Genomic DNA, 21,659 nt, shown 5'->3' on the forward strand with positions numbered 1-21,659 from the left:
TAATAACTTGCTATTTGGCAAGTTATTTAAAAAATAAATAATTATATAAAATTTTAATTAATTAAATAATTATATTAAATAATTAAATAATAATTAATTCAGTAATAATTATAATAATTAAGTATATTAAATAATTAAATTTTTATTTAATTAATAATTATAATAATTAATTATATTAAATAATTAAATTTTTTATTTAATTAATAATTTATATTAATTATTTATATCATAATTAATATTAAATATTATTTATATTATTATATTAAATTATAATTAATTAAATTTACTTACATTAAAAAATAATTTAATTTTTACATTTTACAAAATAATTTTTGGTTGGGTTGGTTATTTTTGTTTTTAAAATTTAAATTGCTAACCACATTATTAAAATTAGCAGTTGTAAAATTAGCCGTTGCAAAATTAGTCGTTGGAAACTAGCCATTACTATGTTACTGTTATTATCAATAAATATTATTACTCTATATATACGACTTACATACACTTCTATTATTAATTTCTTACACTTTCTTCTATTCTTTTTTATCTTCTTCCAAGTTATATATATTGTTATATATGAATTTATTGAAAAAAATTAATTACATTAATTTTAACTATTTTAATTAATTAATTAAGTGAGATTAAAATAGGGACTAAAGTTAATTCTTTCTAATAGAAAAGAGAAATGTTTTGAGTTTTTATTTATTATTTATTATATAAAAATTAATGTAAAATTATTTTTTATGATAAATATGTTATAAATAAGAATTGTGATGAGTTCCTTATTAGAAATGGTTTAAAAGATTCTGAACTTGCTCTTTACATCGGTCAAACTTGAATAAAAAAATTGAAGTTGTGGTCCACTTGATTTTAGAGACCCATTTGTGTGGTTCTGTTTTGTTTGAGCCAAGTTATAACCCAAATAAAGTGGAAGTGTTAGATTTTATGCGGTTTAGTGGTGATTTTATATATATATATATATATTATAGGAAGAATTTTAGATATATCGAAAATATTAGTGTTCTAATTGTTTTAACTATTAATATAAATTATAAAAAATATATATAATATATTAATTAAAATTAATGGTTAAAACAAGTAGAACATTAGTATTTTCAAGTACATTTGATAACTTTTTAAAATTTTATACATATATATATATATATATATATATATATATATATATATATATATATATATATATATATATATATATATTAATAAGTGCATCGGAGTTCGAAATTTAGTTATGATTAAATAATAGATAAAACTCTTAAAAATTGAAGACAGGTCAATTCATTGAAAAAAAAGATTTTATTGAATTCATATTTATCGATCTAGGTATAAATAATAGATAGAGTAGATTATTTTATTTTATTATATCATATTATATTATATTTTAATAAATTGTTTTTTTGTCATAAAAAATTTGAGTGCATACAATTATAATTATAAAAGATATAAATTAATGGAATATCCATAAAAATATTAGTTTTACAAAATTACTTAAATTGGATAGTTTATACACCTGGTAGTTTTTTTTATCACGATTAATGCAATTTCTCCCTTTTTTGTTGGAAGTTGCAAAAGAATAAACAAAAATAAAATATAAGAAAAATACTTTTGATTACGTATCCGACAAGATGTTAGTATAATTAAGAGTTAAGACCACTCATATATATTATAACACATTAACACAATACATACAAGCACAAAAATAATATGATTTAGTATTTTAGTGTTTATAAAGGGTGTATAAAAAATACAACTTGTAGCGATTATGCATAATGTGGGTAAATGAGAGGTTTGGTTTGGTACATCATGCTCTTTTATAAAATAATCATTCTTCATATATAATTCATAAAAAAATGATTTTTGTGAGACTTCAACTTAACACCTATTGAATAAAATATGACATATTTATTATTTTGATTAATTTCACATTTTATATTTGTTATTGTTATAAATATTTAAACTATATTATGTATATAAAAATGGATTATTTATATAAAATATATTTTAAAATAAAAATACACATTAAAAATATATGACATAATACATATAAATATACATATATAATTGATTTTTAATATTTATAGATAGATATATAGCATTTTAATTTATAGATAGAAACATAGATTAATAAGTCATTATAGCGCTTATAAACTTAGTTGTGACTTGTGTGTGGTGATAGTAATGATTTACAGAAATACTTGGATGTAAATTAAAAACAACGGTGATATGAATTTATTGTTTCTTTATTGACCTGTTGCTTAATTCTTATTGGTGCTTCTGCTTATGATGCTACTTTTATGGCCATAAGAATGTCGAAAAATTTGACCTTCCATCTTATATTTATTTATTTATTAATTTTTGTTGTTGATAATTTATTTATTAATTTTTATTTTTTAATATCCAAATTTCCGATAACAAGAAAGAAATAAATAAATAAAAGGAAAATCTAAATGGACATACCCACACTCGCTCTCGTTCTCTCTCGAGTAATCCCTAGCAATCGACGGAGAGACTCACCTCATTCTTTCGACTCTCTTATTCTGCCGCTTCTTTCTCGCCGGCGGTTTTCTCCTCTCTGCCGCCTCAATTTTCCGGTGATCAGCTCCGTTCGCAGCCACAGGTTCCTTTTCTCATTTTTCTATCGCTATATTTAATATTTGCCGTATAATTCAATTTATTGAATCTCTTATTGCCTGCTCTGCATGATCTACTCTGATTTCCCTCTGCATTTTCCTCGCGAGTGGCAAATTCTTCCTTCGTTATTCTTCACGCTATTGATGCATTCAATGATTTGAATTTCGCGTTTCACGTAAAAATTTCATTTTTCCTCTTTGAAATGTTTTGTGCCTGTAAGTTTCCGTAGATATGCGACTGTTCACAATTCCAATTTAACTCGCACTGAACTGCTGGTGCTTCTACTGTGGAATGTAATAACCATTCAGTGGAGATCACTCCATAATTGACTCGCTTCCTTTCACGTTTAATAAATACGACAGAAACATAGTGAGTTATTTCTCCCAGTCTCTCTCTGAAGAGCAAACAATCAATGAAAAGAACAGAATTATGTTGGGCGTTTGCTCCGGTGTTATGATGCTATTGTTGTTGTTATTTTAGTTTTACTAAAGACGAAAGGCATCGTGTTTAATTACCAAAATAAGAATCATGGTACATCTGGGGATGATAGGATATGCTTATGGGATGTAAATTTAAACAAAAATAGGAAGCCGAAGAAGATGCAAGATGTAATAATGGAATCTAGACTTTCACTTTGTATATTATTCATGAAAGTTCTCCTAAAAGCAACATGAGGAATGACCAAAGAGGAACAGTAATTGTGATTCTATCATGTTGCAACCTAATGGTATGGTATACATCCTTGGATATATTGGCATTTTCTTCCTTCAAATACACCCCAAAAAATGCATCAATTGTATGCTTTGGCAAAATTTGTGTTATATGTAGCATAGACCAAAAGGAGAGTCTGGAACAACTGTTGAGTTGTTTTCGTGTGATCTCAAGGTAGTGGGTTCAAGCCATGGAATCAGTTACTGATGTATTTATCAAGCTAAGCTGCTTGCATTGCACCCTTTGCGTGCAGCCTTCAAAGTCTCAGAATGCTTGTGCACTGAGCTTTCCTTACATGTAGTTTAGGCAAAAACTGTAAGAAGGATTCAAGGACTATGCTTTAATAGAGATTGTCCTAAGTGGCCTTGTATTTTATATTAAGGGCTTGGCACATGTGATAGGATCCAAAAATCCTGCAAATTCACATATATATTCTTCCCTTAAGAAGTAACAGCCTTACAATGCCAAATGGCCAAGAGTATTGCTGGTAATACACATATTAGGTTTAGAAGATCGAGTGTTAGACTTATGCAAATTAATATTTCATTTTTCATGGAGTATCATGATCAATTTGCAGTCTTAATCAATTAGGAGAATAGAGAATAAAATGTGTTAGCATTCCGATAGCACATATTTTCTTTAGCATTTTGATGAGGTATTGGACGGTATCTGGTTTGATGTTTCCCAAGTAACTTTGGGGTCCTTTATAAGATTTACATACATAAAACACAACTTTGAATGTGTTTGTTGGATAATGTATTTTCTGATTGACTAGAGATTGTTATGCAGGCAAAGGGAGCAACAAAGCCTCTGGAATGATTTGTTATGGCCCAACAGTCATCTAGGCTTCAGCGGTTGCTTACTCTGTTGGATAGTATCCTCCATATTTTCCTTATGACTTTCATTTACTGAATTTGTTTAGTATCAATTTTTTCTTGAAATTTTCTTTAACCAAATGTTAAAGCTGGGTCAACCCAAGCGACAAGGTTGACTGCTGCTCGTCAGATAGGGGAAATTGCAAAATCACACCCTCAAGACTTGAACAGTCTTCTTAAGAAGGTATTAATTTTTGAATTTATATTTCTACGTTTGTTGCAATATTGCTCAGTTTTAATATGATTTCTGCATTGTTTTCATTTTATGTCAATCATGCCAAGTACCATGGTATGAAGACTGCTAAAGAAAACTGGTTATGAACTCAGATTGTTTCTATCTCTTTCCTTTTTGTTTGTAAATAAATTCTGTCTTAGGATTGTTTTATAGTTCTGTTATATTGAGATGAAAGCCATTTTTTCAGCCTAGTACTGAAATTCAATGTTAATTAGAAGAATGAAGCAACAATCAACTCTAGACCTATGTCATAACTCATAGACTGCGTTTGGTTCTGAGAACAGGACAAGGCAAGATACTGAGAACAAAAATACAAAGGACAGAGTCATAAAAATTAGTGTTATTGTATTTTATTTGGTGATAAACTAGAGCAAATTATGAAAGTTCAATTTACTTTTTTTTTTTACATATAAAAAAATTTAGGAGAAAAATATAATGATAAAAAATATAATTATGAAAATTTAATAAAAATAATGAAAGAAAAAATGAAAAATAAGTTTTGCTCTCTCGTTAGTATCTCTGTGTCCTTCCAACATAAAATATACTAATTCAGTGTCTCTGGACATAATACCTTTGCTATGTCTTATTTGTGAAACATGATTTTGTGTTTCTGTGTCCTTGTCTCAGTGTCTTGTGTATGTAAATAAACGAAGCCATAAAGATTGTGATATTATTTTATGAAGTATATCTCCCAGTTGCTTAAGTTGTTAGGTGAAGCCACACAAGTGCTGGTGGTTGTGTTTTATTTATTCTATTGCACTTTGATAGTGAATAAAAATGAAATAAAAATAATGAAAGAAAAAATGAAAAATAAGTTTTCCTCTCGTTAGTATCTCTGTGTCCTTCCAACATAAAATATGCTAATTCAGTGTCTCTGGACATAATACCTCTGTCTATGTCTTATTTGTGAAACATGATTTTGTGTTTCTGTGTCCTTGTCTCAGTGTCTTGTGCATGTAAATAAACGCAGCCATAAAGATTGTGATATTATTTTATGAAGTATATCTCCCATTTGCTTAAGTTGTTAGGTGAAGCCACACAAGTGCTGGTGGTTGTGTTTTATTTATTCTATTGCACTTTGATAGTGACTGCCTATTATTTGTGTTATTTTGGTGATCTCTAGGTTTCTCAATATCTGCGCAGCAAAAATTGGGAGACAAGAGTCGCTGCTGCTCATGCAATTGGGTCTATTGCTGAGAATGTTAAACACACAAGTTTGAATGAACTTACTACATCTGTTGTATCAAAAATATCTGAGAATGGGATATCATGTAGTGTTGAGGATCTTTGTGCATGGACATATTTGCAATCAAGAATTACAGGAAGCTCATTTAGAAGGTAGGTTGTCCTATCAAAGATTATTTGACATTTTATTTTGGGTGAGGTATATGAGATCCACTCTGACGCATAAAAATAGATCAGCCAAGAACAAGAAAGTAATCTGGGTTGTAGCTGGGCTGATCAATTGCTTTCTAATATAAAATTAGACTATTGAATATGCTGTTTGCAGATTTCCAAAGGGAAGCGCAAACAAAATCTTTCTGTTTCTACAAGGGCAAAGAGACACCTTTGTAACTTGCAGCAGCTAACCAAAGAATTGCATAAACTGAACACTGCCACAAAACGATAACCCCTTGTTTTCACCTAATTGTTATCTTTAACCATGAAAAACTGGCAGAAGTGAAAACATCTACACTTTAATGTGACCTGAAAATGGCTATTGTTTGTTTAAGAATAGATTCCTCCCTATTTTGCATTAATATATTTGTAAAGATATTTACTTGGTTGTTTTTGCTGTTGACAGTTTTGACATGAGCAAGGTGCTTGAATTTGGAGCTTTATTAGCATCGGGAGGACAGGTAAAAATGATGGTTTTTTTCCCTTGACCACTTAAGAATTATGCTTGTTCAAAAGAAGCAGATTTTCTGGCTGGGAAATTAACACAAGTTTTTGACAAAGCATGCATGATTCTTAGTATGAAGTAAACAGGTTAAGCTGTTTATTCTTCCAAATCAGATGGAAAGTTTGGATGAGTAAAGTAAAATAGAAGAAAGAAAAAGAGTGGTTTTTGGAGTTAGGATTTTAGACAAGAAATGTAGAAAGCTTCTTTTCGTAAAATTTTTGCAATGCTAAGGCTTGGTTTGGTAAATCTTTTACTTTTTCGAGAGTAGCTTATGAAAGCTGTCTTTTAAAAGACAGCTTTTTAAAAGCTGGAGCACTTGCATTTGGTAAAACCACGTTAAAAATAGCTTTTAATAAGCACAAATACTACAATTGTGTTCGGTAAAACAGCTTTTAAAAATTAAAAAAAAATTATAATAAACATATTTATAACGAAGAATAATTTTTTTTCCAAATTTTAGAGACTAATAATTTAAATATTTTTTTGATTTACTCTATATTAATATAAATAGAGTTATCAATAGTCAATAATAAAATTGTATGTAATCCAATGTTAGTATTGATACGTCCATTACTCATCTATATATATTGACTCACTTTTACAAATCACAAAAAATGGGACACATATCTCAAGTAAAATTATATATCTATATTTACATATGTATATATATGTTATTATTACAGTTTTGACTAATGTTCATGAAGTTGGTGTACGAAAATTTTATGATTGGTTTCCATAAATCAGGTCTCTTTCTTCATGTTTTAAAGAATAGAGAAAAACAAACATCTACTAAAAAATACAAAAACAACGCACAAAAAATAATATAAATAGATGGAATAGAGATGTATTTGTGTTGAAATTGTGAAGATTAGGTTGAAAAATAAAAAATATATGAAGATTGTATTAGAATTTGTGAAGGTTAGGTTGAGAAATTAGAAATATATGAGTATTTCAATGGTAATATAATGACAGAAAATATATGTGGAAAAATAAATAAAATTTGGTGTTAAAAATTAATAATGGTAATTTTAAATATTTATTATATTAGATTTTTTTTTAATTTTGATAAGCACAAGCCAACTTTGAAAAGCTCACTCTTAGGTGCTTTCAAAAACACCCATAACTTTTAAAAGCCGCAAGCACAAGCACTTGGACTTTTTAATTTACCAAACGCAAAATGAGGTACTTGTACTTTTAAAAAGCACAAGCACTTTTTCAAAAAGCTTTACCAAACTCAGCCTAAATCTGTTTTTTCCAACATAACTGTTGAGCTAAACTTGCAATTGCTTCTTCAGAAAGTAGTCGAGCAACAGATGACAACATATGCTAACAATACCAAAAAGCAGTGGATGGCTTATTTTCTGACATAATTTGTGTAGTGATTATAAGTGCATATATTTGACAGTAATACTATAGAATTGGCTATTCTGGAGGATTGGGAAAGTGTCTTAGAAAATCATTTAATTACCAACCAACTTAAACTAAGGCTATGCAAGGGCCTTCTATTTGTAGAGCAAAATTTTTACAGGGGTTTTTCTTGTGTCTTGGTCCTGGTAATTTGGAATTTCTGTGCTGGTATCCCATAAAAGGTACACATTGTAAGTGTACTCTGTATGCAAACTACTTTGGCTTTACTCCTGTTTTCTTTGCATGCACATATATTGCATACAAATTTTATTTCTTGTTCCATTTCAGGAATATGATATTGTAAGTGATAATATAAAGAACCCAAAGGAGCGACTGGTACGCCAAAAGCAAAATCTTCGACGCCGTTTAGGTTTGCAATCTCTTATTGCCAATATTTCATTAATATAAAATCTTGTCCACAATAAGTGAGTAGTAAAATAATGACTTTAACTAGTTTGGTGATTCCTAAACATTTATTTTGTATTTAAAGCTCATTTGTTTTGAGTTTTTTCCTCCTTAAGGCAAGAACGTTTTTGTCTCCTCCCTAATGAGTAATGAGGTTAATAGACAAAATTTCAAAACTAGAAAGGTGAACATGTCTTCCCCACTAAAAAGAATTAAAAGGGCTTCTATTGCTTCTTTTGTAAACTAGATGAAAATGAAAAGCTTCCATATCATCACTTTATTGAAGCTGAAATAAATATACTCTATGTACTTGTTCTTGGTGGCAAATGTACACTTTTTCAACACCCAAAAGGTGCATGGTGGCAAGAAAGTATGGCTGCTTTGCTAGAAACTCAAATGGTACTGTAACCTTGGTCCTTTTTTTAATAAAAAGAAGCTGCTGTAGCTGTCTGATTTTTTTGGTGTGTTCCGTGTTAAACAAGGGATTGATTTACCTGTTGTTGGTACACTCTTAATAATGTACATTGCCCTTCACGTCATACTTTGTAGGGTGCATAAACATATATATTATCACTGTACATTTGATGTGTTTAGCTTGGTTATCATGATGTGGTTCTTTGCTTAATGATGTTTATTTATTCACTTTTGTTTTATGTGCATCTGATTCGATATACCCATTTATGATGTAGGTTTGGATGTTTGTGAACAATTTATGGATATGAGTGATGTAATAAGAGATGAAGATCTTATGACACACAAGTCAGATTCACATCCCAATGGAATAGATCATGGAGTTTTTACTTCTTCTTCTGTGCATAACATCCAGAAAATGGTTGCAAACATGGTTCCTAGTGTCAAATCAAAGTGGCCAAGTGCAAGAGAACTGAATCTTCTAAAGCGCAAAGCAAAAATAAACTCAAAGGACCAGACAAAAAGCTGGGTCGAAGATGGTGTTACCGATCCATCAGGTGCTCAGAATTCGGCTTCGAAAGCCACGTATCCTGATTCAGTTAATTACAATAAGGTATTCTTATATTTTACTTGTTTATTCCTAGGTGATTTTGATCCCCCCCCTGGGGCATGCTTGAGACAATTATTCCACAGAACTCCTCCAGTCTATTTAATCATTGATGGCAGCAGTTTGTATGTTAATTAATTAACCATTTTTTTTATGTTGTTATGTTCATATTATTATCTTTCCAGTTGGTACATTCTTTCAAGTAATAAGTTTTATTCTGTTCTGGTTTTCAGTAATGTTGTCTTTACCCTTGAATCTATACCTATCTTAGTGTGGAATGGGGTACATATAGTAACTACTTTGGTCTTTCTCTCAATTTTATAAAAATAATTCCAAAATGGTTATTAGGTGGAGTTGACCCTGGTCCCTTTAAGTTCCTTACGCATTTTTTAACCTCTGAACTACAGGAACTATTTTTTAATCTATTGTGTTATGTTAAGAGTGGTCAATAAAAATGTGGCTTGACGGGCTGGCAAGTGCCAGTTGTGTTAATGCAAGTTGTTCAGTTTCTTTATGCAATTGCAAGGCATAATTCTGACTATCCCGTTGATGTTTTACATAGGTATTCATGGATGTTAATCATGATGATGATGGCCTTGACCATGATGGGGATGGACAATGGCCTTTCCACACTTTTGTTGAGCAACTTATTATTGATATGTTTGATCCAGGTAAACAATTTACTTCTTTTGTCTAGTTTTAGTACAATTTTGAGAATATGCAATATGAAATGCTTTAGGGCTTTCAATATTTTATTAATGTTCTTCGAATATTTTTTTTAAATGTTGCTAGTTTGGGAGATCCGACATGGTAGTGTGATGGCACTGAGAGAAATTTTAACACATCAAGGTGCTTCTGCTGGGGTATTGAAACATGACTTTCGCTTGGGTGGGAACTTTATGGTCGAATTAGAAGACAAAAGTATAACTATTGAAAAAAAAGAAGACAGTAGTATGTCAAATATATTGAAGAGAGAGAGGGAGATTGATTTGAATATGCAAGTTTCTGCAGATGAGTTTGACTCAAACTTGAAGAGACCAAAACTTGAAAATGTAACATCATCAACCTCGATGGATAGTCTAATTACTTGCAGCAATGAAGGTGATACTAAAATCAGCATTAGTTCTGAAACCTCTGGGTACAATTTACCTTTGGATTGTGTAAATGGGCAATTTAATTGTAATTCTGTTGAGATGGATGTGGTATCTTTCTCTGATGGACTGCAAGATGCATGCAAGGAACCTACTATTGTAGCAGAGCAGAAGGGTTATTCTGAAGAGATTCCCTCCAGAAATCTTAATGTGTTGAGAAATGTTCCCCAGAATTCTGAGCTGATGAGCATGGTTAAAGTTGCCAGAAGTTCATGGTTGCGAAACTGTGGATTTCTTCAAGATTGTGTGATACGCTTTTTGTGTGTGTTGTCACTAGACCGGTATGATATTTTACTCTTTATTTAATAACTTTTTTAAATGTTGCTGAAATTTGATTTTCTGAACTGTTGGTGAAATTTTGTGCTTCTGTCTGTTTCTTCTTTGGCTACTGCTGTTGATGTATAACTGGATTTCTGCTTTGTCTGTTTTTGCTTTGATAATTTTTTGGTTATTTTATTCAGCTTCGGAGATTATGTATCCGATCAGGTTGTTGCTCCAGTGCGTGAAACCTGTGCACAGGCATTAGGTGCGGCATTTAAGTACATGCATCCGGCACTGGTAAATGAAACATTGAATATATTGTTGAAAATGCAGGTAAACATCATTTAAGAGTTCATTTTTTTATATCATTGATATTAATTTACATTGCTTTTGTATTAATTCAACTGCTTTCTTTGTCCTCTTCCTCGCTATGCTGCAACTTCCTTTTATAGTATAATAATTTGACTTATCACTTAAGAATTCTCTGATACATTGGTTTTTAATCTTTATGCTTTGCTGTTGCCTTTTGTTCAGTGTAGACCAGAATGGGAGATTCGTCATGGAAGTCTTCTAGGTATCAAATATTTGGTTGCTGTGCGGCAGGTGCATATCTTTTTTGCCTTCACTGTTCCTTTTACTTGGTTTAACACTCTAAGTATGATATGATAGTTTTGGCACAAGAAATGGTTACTATGTTAGACATGATATGTTTGCCATTGACCATTTTTTCTGAGCAAGATATTCGCTGTCATATGAATCAAGACATTGACTACATAAGCCATTAGGTACTTGTTGCCTATTTTGGTGTTACTCTAGGAGTGTCAAAGGTTGATGACAGTAGCAGGCATTGCAAATCTAAGACTGGAGATAGAGAATTTTTGGTTTCATATTTGAAAATGTAGTCTTCTCATGGAATATGAACACCTAACCATTCCAAGCAATGCTTTGTGCTGTTCTGACTATTGTGTCTTTTACTGCCACCAGGAGTTGCTACCTGACTTGCTTGGACTTGTTCTTCCTGCATGTAAATCTGGGTTGGAGGACCCGGATGATGATGTCCGAGCTGTTGCTGCTGATGCCTTAATACCAGCTTCAGCTGCAATCGTTGCATTGCAGGGTCCAACATTGCGCACAATTGTGATGCTGCTGTGGGATATATTGCTTGATTTGGATGATTTAAGTCCATCCACTAGCAGGTATTTGAATGGCTGAAATTTTTCGTTGTTATATACTTATATTTGCTTGTTTTTTGATTAAATTAAATTGTCATATTCTTGTTTCTATGTAGATGTAACCAAGCCATATATTTTATTCTGCTGAGGGGGTTCTATGCTTTGTTAATTACAGATCCTACATGTGGATGAGCCTTTGATTATATCTGATCTCATTTATTTTCATGTTGCTGATTAATTACTGTAATTTTATTTATTTATTATTGTATGAATGATGACTTTTTAGTTAATATTGCTGATTAGTTTGGAGAATATTCAGGGAATTAAAGGGTTTATAATTTCAAACAACTTCTCACCAAGCCAAAGGATTGGGCTTTATAGTTCACAGCTTGTAGACATCAGAGCTTAAACTACACCAATACAGCTTATTTTTGCATTACTATATTGATGTTAATGATTAATTTATTTATTGTTAAAATATATGTTTTCAGTGTTATGAATTTGCTGTCAGAAATTTATTCTCAAGAAGAGATGGTCCCAATGATGTATGAAGTTCTTAGATTGGGAGACAACGGAATATCTATTCAAAATGGAGTCGGGGGTGGTGGTGATGATGATGATGATGAAGAAAATCCTTATGTGCTTTCAACGTTGGCACCACGTTTGTGGCCTTTTATGAGGCATAGTATCAGCTCTGTCCGGTATTCAGCAATGCGGACTCTGGTATTTTTCTTTTCCCTTTGATGTTTGCACAAAGTTTGAATCTCATACAATACTCCACGTAACATATTTTATTGTACAGGCTTTTTTTTTTTTAAAATTTATTTTATATTATTTTCCTTCACAAAAGGCAGTTTTAGTGTTAGTGGTTTATCGTAAATTTTCTACTTGCAGGAGAGGCTACTTGAAGCTGGATATAAGAGAAGAATGTCTGAGTTGTCTAATGCTTCGTTTTGGCCCTCTATCATATTTGGAGATACCCTTAGAATTGTATTTCAGAATCTGCTATTGGAAACAAATGAGGATATTTTGCAATGTTCAGAGAGAGTGTGGAGTCTCCTTGTTAAGGTATTTCATATGATAAAAGGTTATAGCTTAGAAATGGCTTTGACTAAATGTTCCCAACTGTTTACGTCAACCCTATTGCTTGTCATGCTCCCATCAAGATTGTGGCTTAAAAAGAAACAGAGTCTTTTATGGCTGAATTTGGCATTATACAGAGGCCTAGAAAGGTGGTCTCATTATTTCTCATACTCGCTGGTCGTGTAAGTAGGGACGGGCATGTTACGAGGACTCCATATATTGAGAGAAATAAGTATAAGAAACTAAAGACTAAAAACATATATGCATGAGATTAGTGCTTATTTCAATTGTGATAGTTATCAAGATGCTGTCAGTATTAGACTGGACTTTCCCTGATTTGGAAATGTGATACTGTGATTGTTATTAGAATACTATGGTTGGATTGACACACTGATTTGAGTTGGAGTTTGATATATGGTTTTGGTTCCAACTTCCTTCTGCTTTCTGTGATACCTCTACATTTTAAATTTTCTAATGGTGTTTCAAATATTCATGATGATTCCCTTTTTTCTAAGGAGTCTTCCTGTCTCCTAAAGTGGTCATTTGGGTATTTCCCCTGCATCTATCCTTGTTTGCCTTTTATACTTTCTCATCTATCAAATTGGCTGGCTTGTTTTCAGTGTTCTGTGGAGGACTTGGATACTGCTGCGAGATCTTACATGGCTTCTTGGATAGAACTTGCTTCTACACCATTTGGTTCAGCATTAGATGCCTCAAAGATGTTTTGGCCTGCTGCATTTCCAAGGAAAAGTCAATTTAGAGCTGCTGCTAAAATGAGAGCTGTGAAGTCTGAATATGATTATGGTGGGGATTTTGGTCTTGATTCTACAAAAGGATCTGTTCCACAAGAAAGAAATGGTGATGCTGCTATGGATTCAGTGAAGATAGTTGTTGGTGCTGATGTGGACACATCTGTTACTCATACACGGGTGGTTACAGCAACTGCATTGGGAATTTTTGCCTCTAAGCTGCCAGAGGATTCTTTGAAGTATATTGTTGATCCACTCTGGAGGTCTCTAACCTCTTTGTCTGGTGTTCAACGTCAGGTATGAGTTTCTGGTTTGTGTACAATGAACTTACACCCAAGCTATCCTTCATTCTCTTTTTTCCACCATTGATATTTTCTATTTGTATTTAGGTTGCATCTATGGTACTCATTTCTTGGTTCAAGGAGATTAAGAGGACAAATTCATCCAAAAATCTTGATGGCATTCCTGGAGCCCTCAAAGATTGGTTGCTGGACTTGTTAGGATGCTCTGATCCTGCATTGCCTACAAAAGATTCACTTCTTCCATATGCTGAACTTTCAAGAACTTATTCAAAGATGCGTAATGAGGCTGGTCAATTGCTAAATGCTATCAAGTCTTCTGGTATGTTTGATGAGTTATTGTCAACTACCAAAATTGAGTTGGATAGCTTGAGTGTGGATGGTGCCATTAGTTTTGCATCAAAAGTTCCAGCAGTGTGTAATGATAGTTCTCTGAATGAGTCCTTGGTAAAGAATACTTTAGATGATATAGAATCCACAAAACAGAGGCTCTTGACAACTTCTGGCTATTTGAAATGTGTGCAGGTTTGCTTCTCATGCTTTCTTTATTCTGTGTAACTGTTTATATTAACATTTCAATTTTTTGTGGCCAATATATTTTTGACTTAATTAGTTCTGGTTTATGTGTTGTTTTTGCAGAGTAATTTGCATGTTACAGTCTCATCTGCAGTTGCAGCTGCTGTTGTTTGGATGTCTGAATATTCTTCTCGGCTTACCCCAATCATTTTGCCTTTGATGGCTTCAATCAGACGAGAGCAGGTGCTTGTTTAAGTTTTGACTGTTTCTTTCCTGTATATACTCGTTCCATGTTTAATTTGATCATAATATGTATGTGTTATCTCCCCAGGAGGAAATACTGCAAATGAAGTCAGCTGAAGCACTTGCTGAGCTAATATATCATTGTGTTGCTCGTAGGCCATGCCCAAATGATAAGCTAATTAAAAATATATGCAGTATGACATGCTTGGATCCTTCCGAGACCCCTCAAGCTAAACTCATTTGCTCCATGGAGAGTATTGATGACCAAGGTCTTCTGTCGTTTGGAACTCCTGTGAGCAAACATAAATCAAAGGTCCATGTTTTGGCTGGTGAAGATCGATCAAAAGTGGAAGGGTTCATAAGTAGACGTGGGTCGGAATTAGCGTTGAGGCTTTTGTGCGAGAAGTTTGGTGCTTTGTTATTTGATAAGCTTCCTAAGCTGTGGGATTGCCTTACTGAGGTGCTTAAACCTAGCTCCTCTGAATCTCCAGCAGTCACTAATGAAAAACAAGCTACTATGGCTGTTGAGTCTATTAGTGATCCCCAGATATTGATTAACAATATTCAGGTTAGTCTCATCATTTTCTACTTGTGAACTTGCTCATTACATGATATTTTTGCTACATCACTATTTGTATGAAGCTGAATTACTGTTTTATAAGATGGGTTGAGCTTATCAAGAGAGATGCCTCTTTTTGGAAAGAGTGATATTAATTTGTTTAGGACAGAACACTGGAAACAAAGACAACAACTGATAAATTGAATAAATTCTTGAAAATTTAGCCATATTTGTTTGGGTCAGTTTTTACTGTTTTGCATATGATATTCTGCTTAATATGCAGCATGTATTTCTTGTAGGTGGTACGATCTATTGCGCCCTTGTTAAATGAGGAGTTAAAGCCAAAATTATTGACACTTCTCCCGTGCATTTTTAAATGCATTCAACATTCTCATGTTGCAGTTAGATTAGCTGCTTCACGCTGCATCACTTCCATGGCCCGGTCAATGACTGTGAAAGTTATGAGTGCTGTGGTTGAAAATGCTATCCCAATGTTGGAAGATGCATCATCAGTTCATGCTCGTCAAGGAGCAGGCATGTTGATTAATTTTCTTGTTCAGGGCCTGGGGGTAGAGTTGGTCCCTTATGCTCCATTGTTGGTAGTTCCACTTCTAAGGTGCATGAGTGACTGTGATCAGTCTGTCAGGCAGAGTGTGACCCATAGTTTTGCTGCTCTTGTGCCTTTACTTCCTTTGGCACGAGGCCTTCCTCAACCAGTTGGATTGGGGGAAGGTATATCTAGAAATGCTGATGATTTGCAATTTTTGGAGCAACTGCTTGACAACTCCCACATTGAAGATTACAAGTTATGCACTGAATTGAAAGTCACATTGAGAAGGTAAATTGGACTTCATTTTGGAGGCTCAATATTTTCATCATTCCATTCTGAAACAGTTTGTGAAATATAAGATCTCATCAGGTTTTGGTAGGGTTAGTTTCTGCACTATAAGAAAACTTTTTATGACCGAGTCCAAGTGATATATGTACCCTGAAGTTGAATTTCTTCACTTCAGTCTATGTTTAGAGCCCAAAAGGCTTGCATGGAGGTGCATGCTAGACATAGAGATCATATATAAGCCTTCACCCAAGAATTTAAGCTTTTTGGGGAGTTAGTTATTAAAATATGCATTGACAGCTTTGCCCAACTTGAAAACATTGCACAATTATGTTTTAGATCTTCTCATAGCTGCTTATCTCTTCCTTTCCCCTTCTCCCTCTCCATTTTTTTTTCAAGGGATTCTTCATGTTGAACATTTCAAGACAAACATGAGATTGAGATCTTATGTTGTATACAGTTTCACTTCATCCGTTAAACGACATTCTTCTCACTTGATCTTCATTTAAACCCCAATTTCTATTTTGTAAATTTATGATTAAAAAAAACATTAAGATGTGCTCATAATTGTTCATTTTTGTTATTGTTATTACTAATATTATTATGCTTCCAGGTACCAACAAGAAGGCATAAATTGGTTAGCTTTTTTGAAACGTTTCAAGCTTCATGGAATTTTATGTGATGACATGGGGCTTGGTAAGACGCTTCAGTCATCGGCTATTGTGGCCTCTGATATTGCTGAGCATCGAACTCAGTCTGGGAATGGAGATCTTCTACCATCTTTGATTATTTGCCCATCAACCCTAGTTGGACACTGGGCCTTTGAGATAGAGAAATATATTGATGTTTCAGTTATATCTTGTCTTCAGTACGTTGGTTCTGCTCAGGACCGAATGATTCTTCGAGATCATTTTTGCAAGCATAACGTCATTATAACATCATATGATGTTGTCCGTAAAGACATCGATTATTTGGGACAGCTTCTGTGGAATTACTGCATTTTAGATGAAGGGCATATAATCAAGAATGCTAAGTCCAAAGTTACACTTGCTGTAAAGCAGTTAAAAGCCCAACACCGCTTGATATTGAGTGGAACTCCAATACAGGTTGGTGTGGTGATTTTCTGTTCTCATTAAAGGTAAACATATCATTACTAATTAAATAAACACACTACCTCTTCTTTATTTTGTTTTTTTGCAGAATAACATCATGGACTTGTGGTCCCTTTTTGATTTTCTAATGCCTGGATTTCTTGGAACAGAGAGACAGGTAAAATTGTGATTCCTTTACCAAGGATTAGGAGTTTGATGCTTGCTTCCTCATTCTTCATAGTTAAATTAAATTTTAGCACATGGAAAAAATGGGCCTATGCTTATCCATGTTTAAAGGCCAAAGCATGTGGGTGTGTAGCAGAGGTATAAAACAATTCTTTGGCTTTATACCTAATATTTTATTCTCTTAAATTGATTTGTTTCTTGATATTAGTTTTATACTTTTATCCTTTTTCTTCACCACCTTCTCATTTATCAGTTCATACACTAGCACCCAATTTTCAATACCTTCAAAAGTTTTGTACTCTTGCATCTCTTCAAATTAAGTAAAATATTTGAGTGGATTATGTTCTTTTGATTTGACAATATCTGTATTCCCCTCACGATATTATGTTGCCTCTAGGGTTAGTTTGAGATTTTAAAGAGTCTCTTTCAGACATCATGTAGATATCTAGCTAGACCTTTTCATAGTGGTAATGCTTTATCTTTGATTGCCAAACCATTTCTGCATTTTTATTAATTGTTGTCACAACTGGCATACATTTAATGTAACATTAACAGTTCCAAGCAACATATGGAAAACCGCTTTTAGCTGCTAGAGATCCAAAATGCTCAGCCAAAGATGCCGAAGCAGGAGCACTTGCTATGGAGAGATTGCATAAGCAGGTGATTGATACCTTCTGTTGCATTATTGCTCTGCGAATATTTTGGTCTTTTTTGACTTCTAATAGATGTTCTTTTATCCTCTAGGCTATGCCTTTTCTCCTTCGTAGAACAAAGGATGAGGTCTTATCTGATCTTCCGGAGAAAATAATTCAAGACAGATACTGTGATTTGAGCCCTGTACAATTTAAACTCTATGAACAGTTTTCTGGTTCTCACGTAAAACAAGAAATGTCATCTATCGTGACAACGAATGAGTCAGCTGGAGCAGAAGGAAGCAGCAGTTCAACTAAAGCATCTTCACATGTTTTCCAGGCAATTTGATTTCTTTAATTATATGACAGTTATTGCTTCAACAGTTTTCATTTTTGTTGACCAACGATTCATTTCTTGCTTCAGGCACTTCAATACTTGCTGAAGCTGTGTAGTCATCCATTGCTCGTCATCAATGATAAGGTTTTAGATTCACTTTCGACCATCCTCTCCGGAGTGTTACCGGGTGTTTCTGACATCATTTCAGAACTTCACAACCTCCATCATTCGCCAAAATTAGTTGCTCTTCAGGAGATTCTTGAAGAGTGTGGAATTGGAGTTGATGCTTCTGGTTCTGAGGGTTCTGTTAACGTTGGGCAGCACAGGGTATTGATATTTGCTCAACACAAGGTTATAACCTAGCTTTCTTGAGGCCTAATTTCTTGCTGAATTTTAGTACATTACATAGTATGCTGATTTCCCTTCCACAATGGCTTGTTTGCAGGCTTTTCTGGATATAATAGAAAGAGATTTGTTTCAGACACACATGAAAAAGTAAGTTTCTGATCTAGTCATCCTGTTACTTTCAATGAATTGGCTGTTTTGGTTCTCATGTTTGTTTAAAGCTTTCAATGAAGAAATTTCACCTGTTTTTTGCATCCCGAAATCAATTGATTTTGATTTTTTATTATAACTGATGGTGACTTCCATTCTCTGTTTTTCCTTTTTATGTTCTAAGTGTTACATACTTGCGGCTAGATGGATCAGTTGAGCCAGAAAAGCGTTTTGACATTGTCAAAGCATTCAATTCAGATCCTACCATTGATGTCTTACTGCTTACAACACACGGTAAAAAAGTTTACACCTCCATGTACTTTTTGATCTACCATTTCCTCTCAGGATGGTTTTTTTTTTTTAGAAAAAAAAAATTTATTGACTTCTCTATCTGCAGTGGGTGGGCTTGGTTTGAACCTGACATCTGCAGATACCCTTGTTTTTGTGGAGCATGACTGGAATCCAATGCGAGATCATCAGGTAATTATGATCCAACTTGTGCTTTCTTTGGGTTTTCCTTTCTAGTTCAGTATCACATTAATATTTGGGAGCTGAAAATCCAAAATTAGACATGGGATTAAGCTTTTCCTCATTGATCTTTTTATAAGGTTTTCATTATAAACTCTAGTTGTAAGTAGTAGTTATTTTCAGCATGCTTGTATTGATGAGTGAACATATATCCTGTATTAAGGGAAGATTTTTTTTGTGCGATGACAACGGATATCCTATATTAATAACCCTGCAGGCCATGGATAGAGCGCACAGGTTAGGTCAGAAAAAAGTTGTTAATGTCCACCGTCTAATAATGCGTGGTACTTTGGAAGAGAAGGTTATGAGTCTGCAAAGGTTTAAAGTGTCTGTGGCTAATGCTGTGATTAATGCGGAGAATGCTAGCATGAAGACGATGAATACGGATCAGTTGCTTGATTTGTTTGCTTCAGCAGATACCTCCAAGAAGGTATTATGATTACCCCTCGTTTATACCTGCAAGTATATGCTTTTGTTATTCCAACTGTCAATTAGCGTGATTTATAGTTCTTTTCATTGGTTTGTGTATGATAATCGTTAATATCATCATTTAACAATGTTACTGATAGGGTTCTTCTGCCGGGAAGAGTTTGGAAAACAACCCTGAAGGAGACGCTAAACTAGTAGGTACCGGAAAGGGGCTGAAAGCCATACTTGGGGGATTGGAAGAGCTATGGGACCAATCACAATACACAGAAGAGTACAATCTAAATCAATTCTTAGCAAAACTAAATGGTTAATTAAGTCAGAGGAGTGTACATATATCCAACGACTACAAATTTTGGCATTGTAACATCTCATTTTTTACTCCTCCGTGCTCCCCCTCCCCCTCTCTCCCTTTTTCTCTTTCTTTTTCCTCCTCCTCGTCCCCCTCCTCTTTATTATTATTTTTTTTCCCTTTTCGGGAGTTGCTTTGTGAACACCCCCAATGGCAGGCATGTACCCTTTGGTGGTGCAGTGATGTGTAGAGAAATGGAATAGTGACGGCTTCTGGGAGGGGATGGAGTCCCATTAATTTTTGGAATTTTGTATATATACAATCAGTCCTAATGGTAATTATAGTTTTTAGCCTTTGTTAACACGAATTACCTTGCATTTTTGCCGGATTGTTTTAAAGCTACCAGCCTACCAATACCAAACCACAAATTAGTATAAATCAGTCTTAAAACTCAGCTGTTAGTCATAATTCGCCGCTAATCAACAATGACGGCTATTCAAAGTTATTGTTTAATATTTAATTCGCATTCTCGTGCTATGTAATGTAACTACCAAAAATTCGTTAGCGTATATTCCGATTCTGCATGCTGACATTGTTAGGTTACTTAAAGTATAAATCTTAATTTTTTCTTCTCAAGTATTGAAAATTTCAAAGTTTTAGGTTTTTAATATTTTTTTCCGTATTTAACAGTTTAATAAGTGTATATTTGTTAATTGTTAGTACTGTTATTTTTATTAATAAACTTAAAGTATTTAATTTTTAATTAACGTTAGAGCAAAGTCAGCAAACTACCAAGTGTTCCAAAAGATTTAAATGCAGATAGAAATATTTCTAAAAATCTAAAATGATAAAAAAAACACATTAAAAAGAATTTAAAAACATGACAATAAAACACTTTTCATTTTCTAAGTAACAAATGATTTTTGTATTGATAAATAGTTTTTGTATTTGATTTTAATTTTGTAGAAGTATTTGGACAATTATTTAAAAAGGTATATGCAAAAAATTATAATAAAACATAATCCTTAAAACTTTTTATTTCTTAAGATATTTTTTGGCCATTCAAAAAAAATAGCAAAAAAGAATTTGTATTAAAATATCAAAATTTTAAAGACAAAGATTTCATTTATTTCAGTGTGATTGAAAAATTGTATTAAACTTCTATTTCTAAAGTCATTTTGAGAATATATATATATATATATATATATATATATATATATATATATATATCTAATATTTTATTAAATTGGTTATGTTTTATAAAAATATTTTTATCAATTTAATCTTTCGAAAATATTTTTACCGATGTTTATTTTGGTGATTTACTGTAAAAGTTGAAGCCGTCTCACTTTAAAAATGGTTATCCATATAGAAAACTAGAAAAATATAATTAATTTTGTTGTATACAGTGTTTCATCGAGTACTGTACGATTGGATCCTGATAGTTTACATGTGTATTGAGATTAAAAAAAAAAAGGAATTATTCATATTCGAATACATATTTTTCTATCTGATAATTATATAGCAGGTGAAATGAATTACTATGTAAAAATTATAAATAGAAGGATTAATAATAGGCATATTTTTGGATTAGCGAGTTGACT

At 32.8% G+C, this 21,659-nt stretch overlaps 1 protein-coding gene across 1 annotated transcript; it reads left to right on the forward strand.

Moving 5' to 3' along the window:
* Positions 1–2,483: 2,483 nt before the first annotated feature.
* LOC130966739 (TATA-binding protein-associated factor BTAF1) lies at positions 2,484–20,495 on the forward strand. The gene is made up of 29 exons (XM_057891564.1): positions 2,484–2,632; positions 4,147–4,231; positions 4,322–4,416; positions 5,591–5,805; positions 6,272–6,326; positions 8,066–8,147; positions 8,872–9,206; positions 9,763–9,871; positions 9,993–10,632; positions 10,813–10,945; positions 11,147–11,215; positions 11,597–11,808; positions 12,276–12,507; positions 12,679–12,852; positions 13,488–13,913; positions 14,006–14,440; positions 14,555–14,674; positions 14,763–15,242; positions 15,533–16,071; positions 16,682–17,174; positions 17,269–17,337; positions 17,901–18,005; positions 18,090–18,317; positions 18,402–18,665; positions 18,760–18,809; positions 18,994–19,103; positions 19,207–19,289; positions 19,555–19,767; positions 19,907–20,495. The coding sequence occupies exons 2-29, from the start codon at positions 4,183–4,185 to the stop codon at positions 20,075–20,077; spliced, it is 6,186 nt and encodes a 2,061-aa protein (XP_057747547.1). The 5' UTR covers positions 2,484–2,632; positions 4,147–4,182; the 3' UTR covers positions 20,078–20,495.
* Positions 20,496–21,659: the final 1,164 nt, after the last annotated feature.

Source organism: Arachis stenosperma, chromosome 3 (genome assembly GCF_014773155.1).
Source record: "Arachis stenosperma cultivar V10309 chromosome 3, arast.V10309.gnm1.PFL2, whole genome shotgun sequence".
In the NCBI taxonomy this organism is placed as follows: domain Eukaryota; kingdom Viridiplantae; phylum Streptophyta; class Magnoliopsida; order Fabales; family Fabaceae; genus Arachis; species Arachis stenosperma.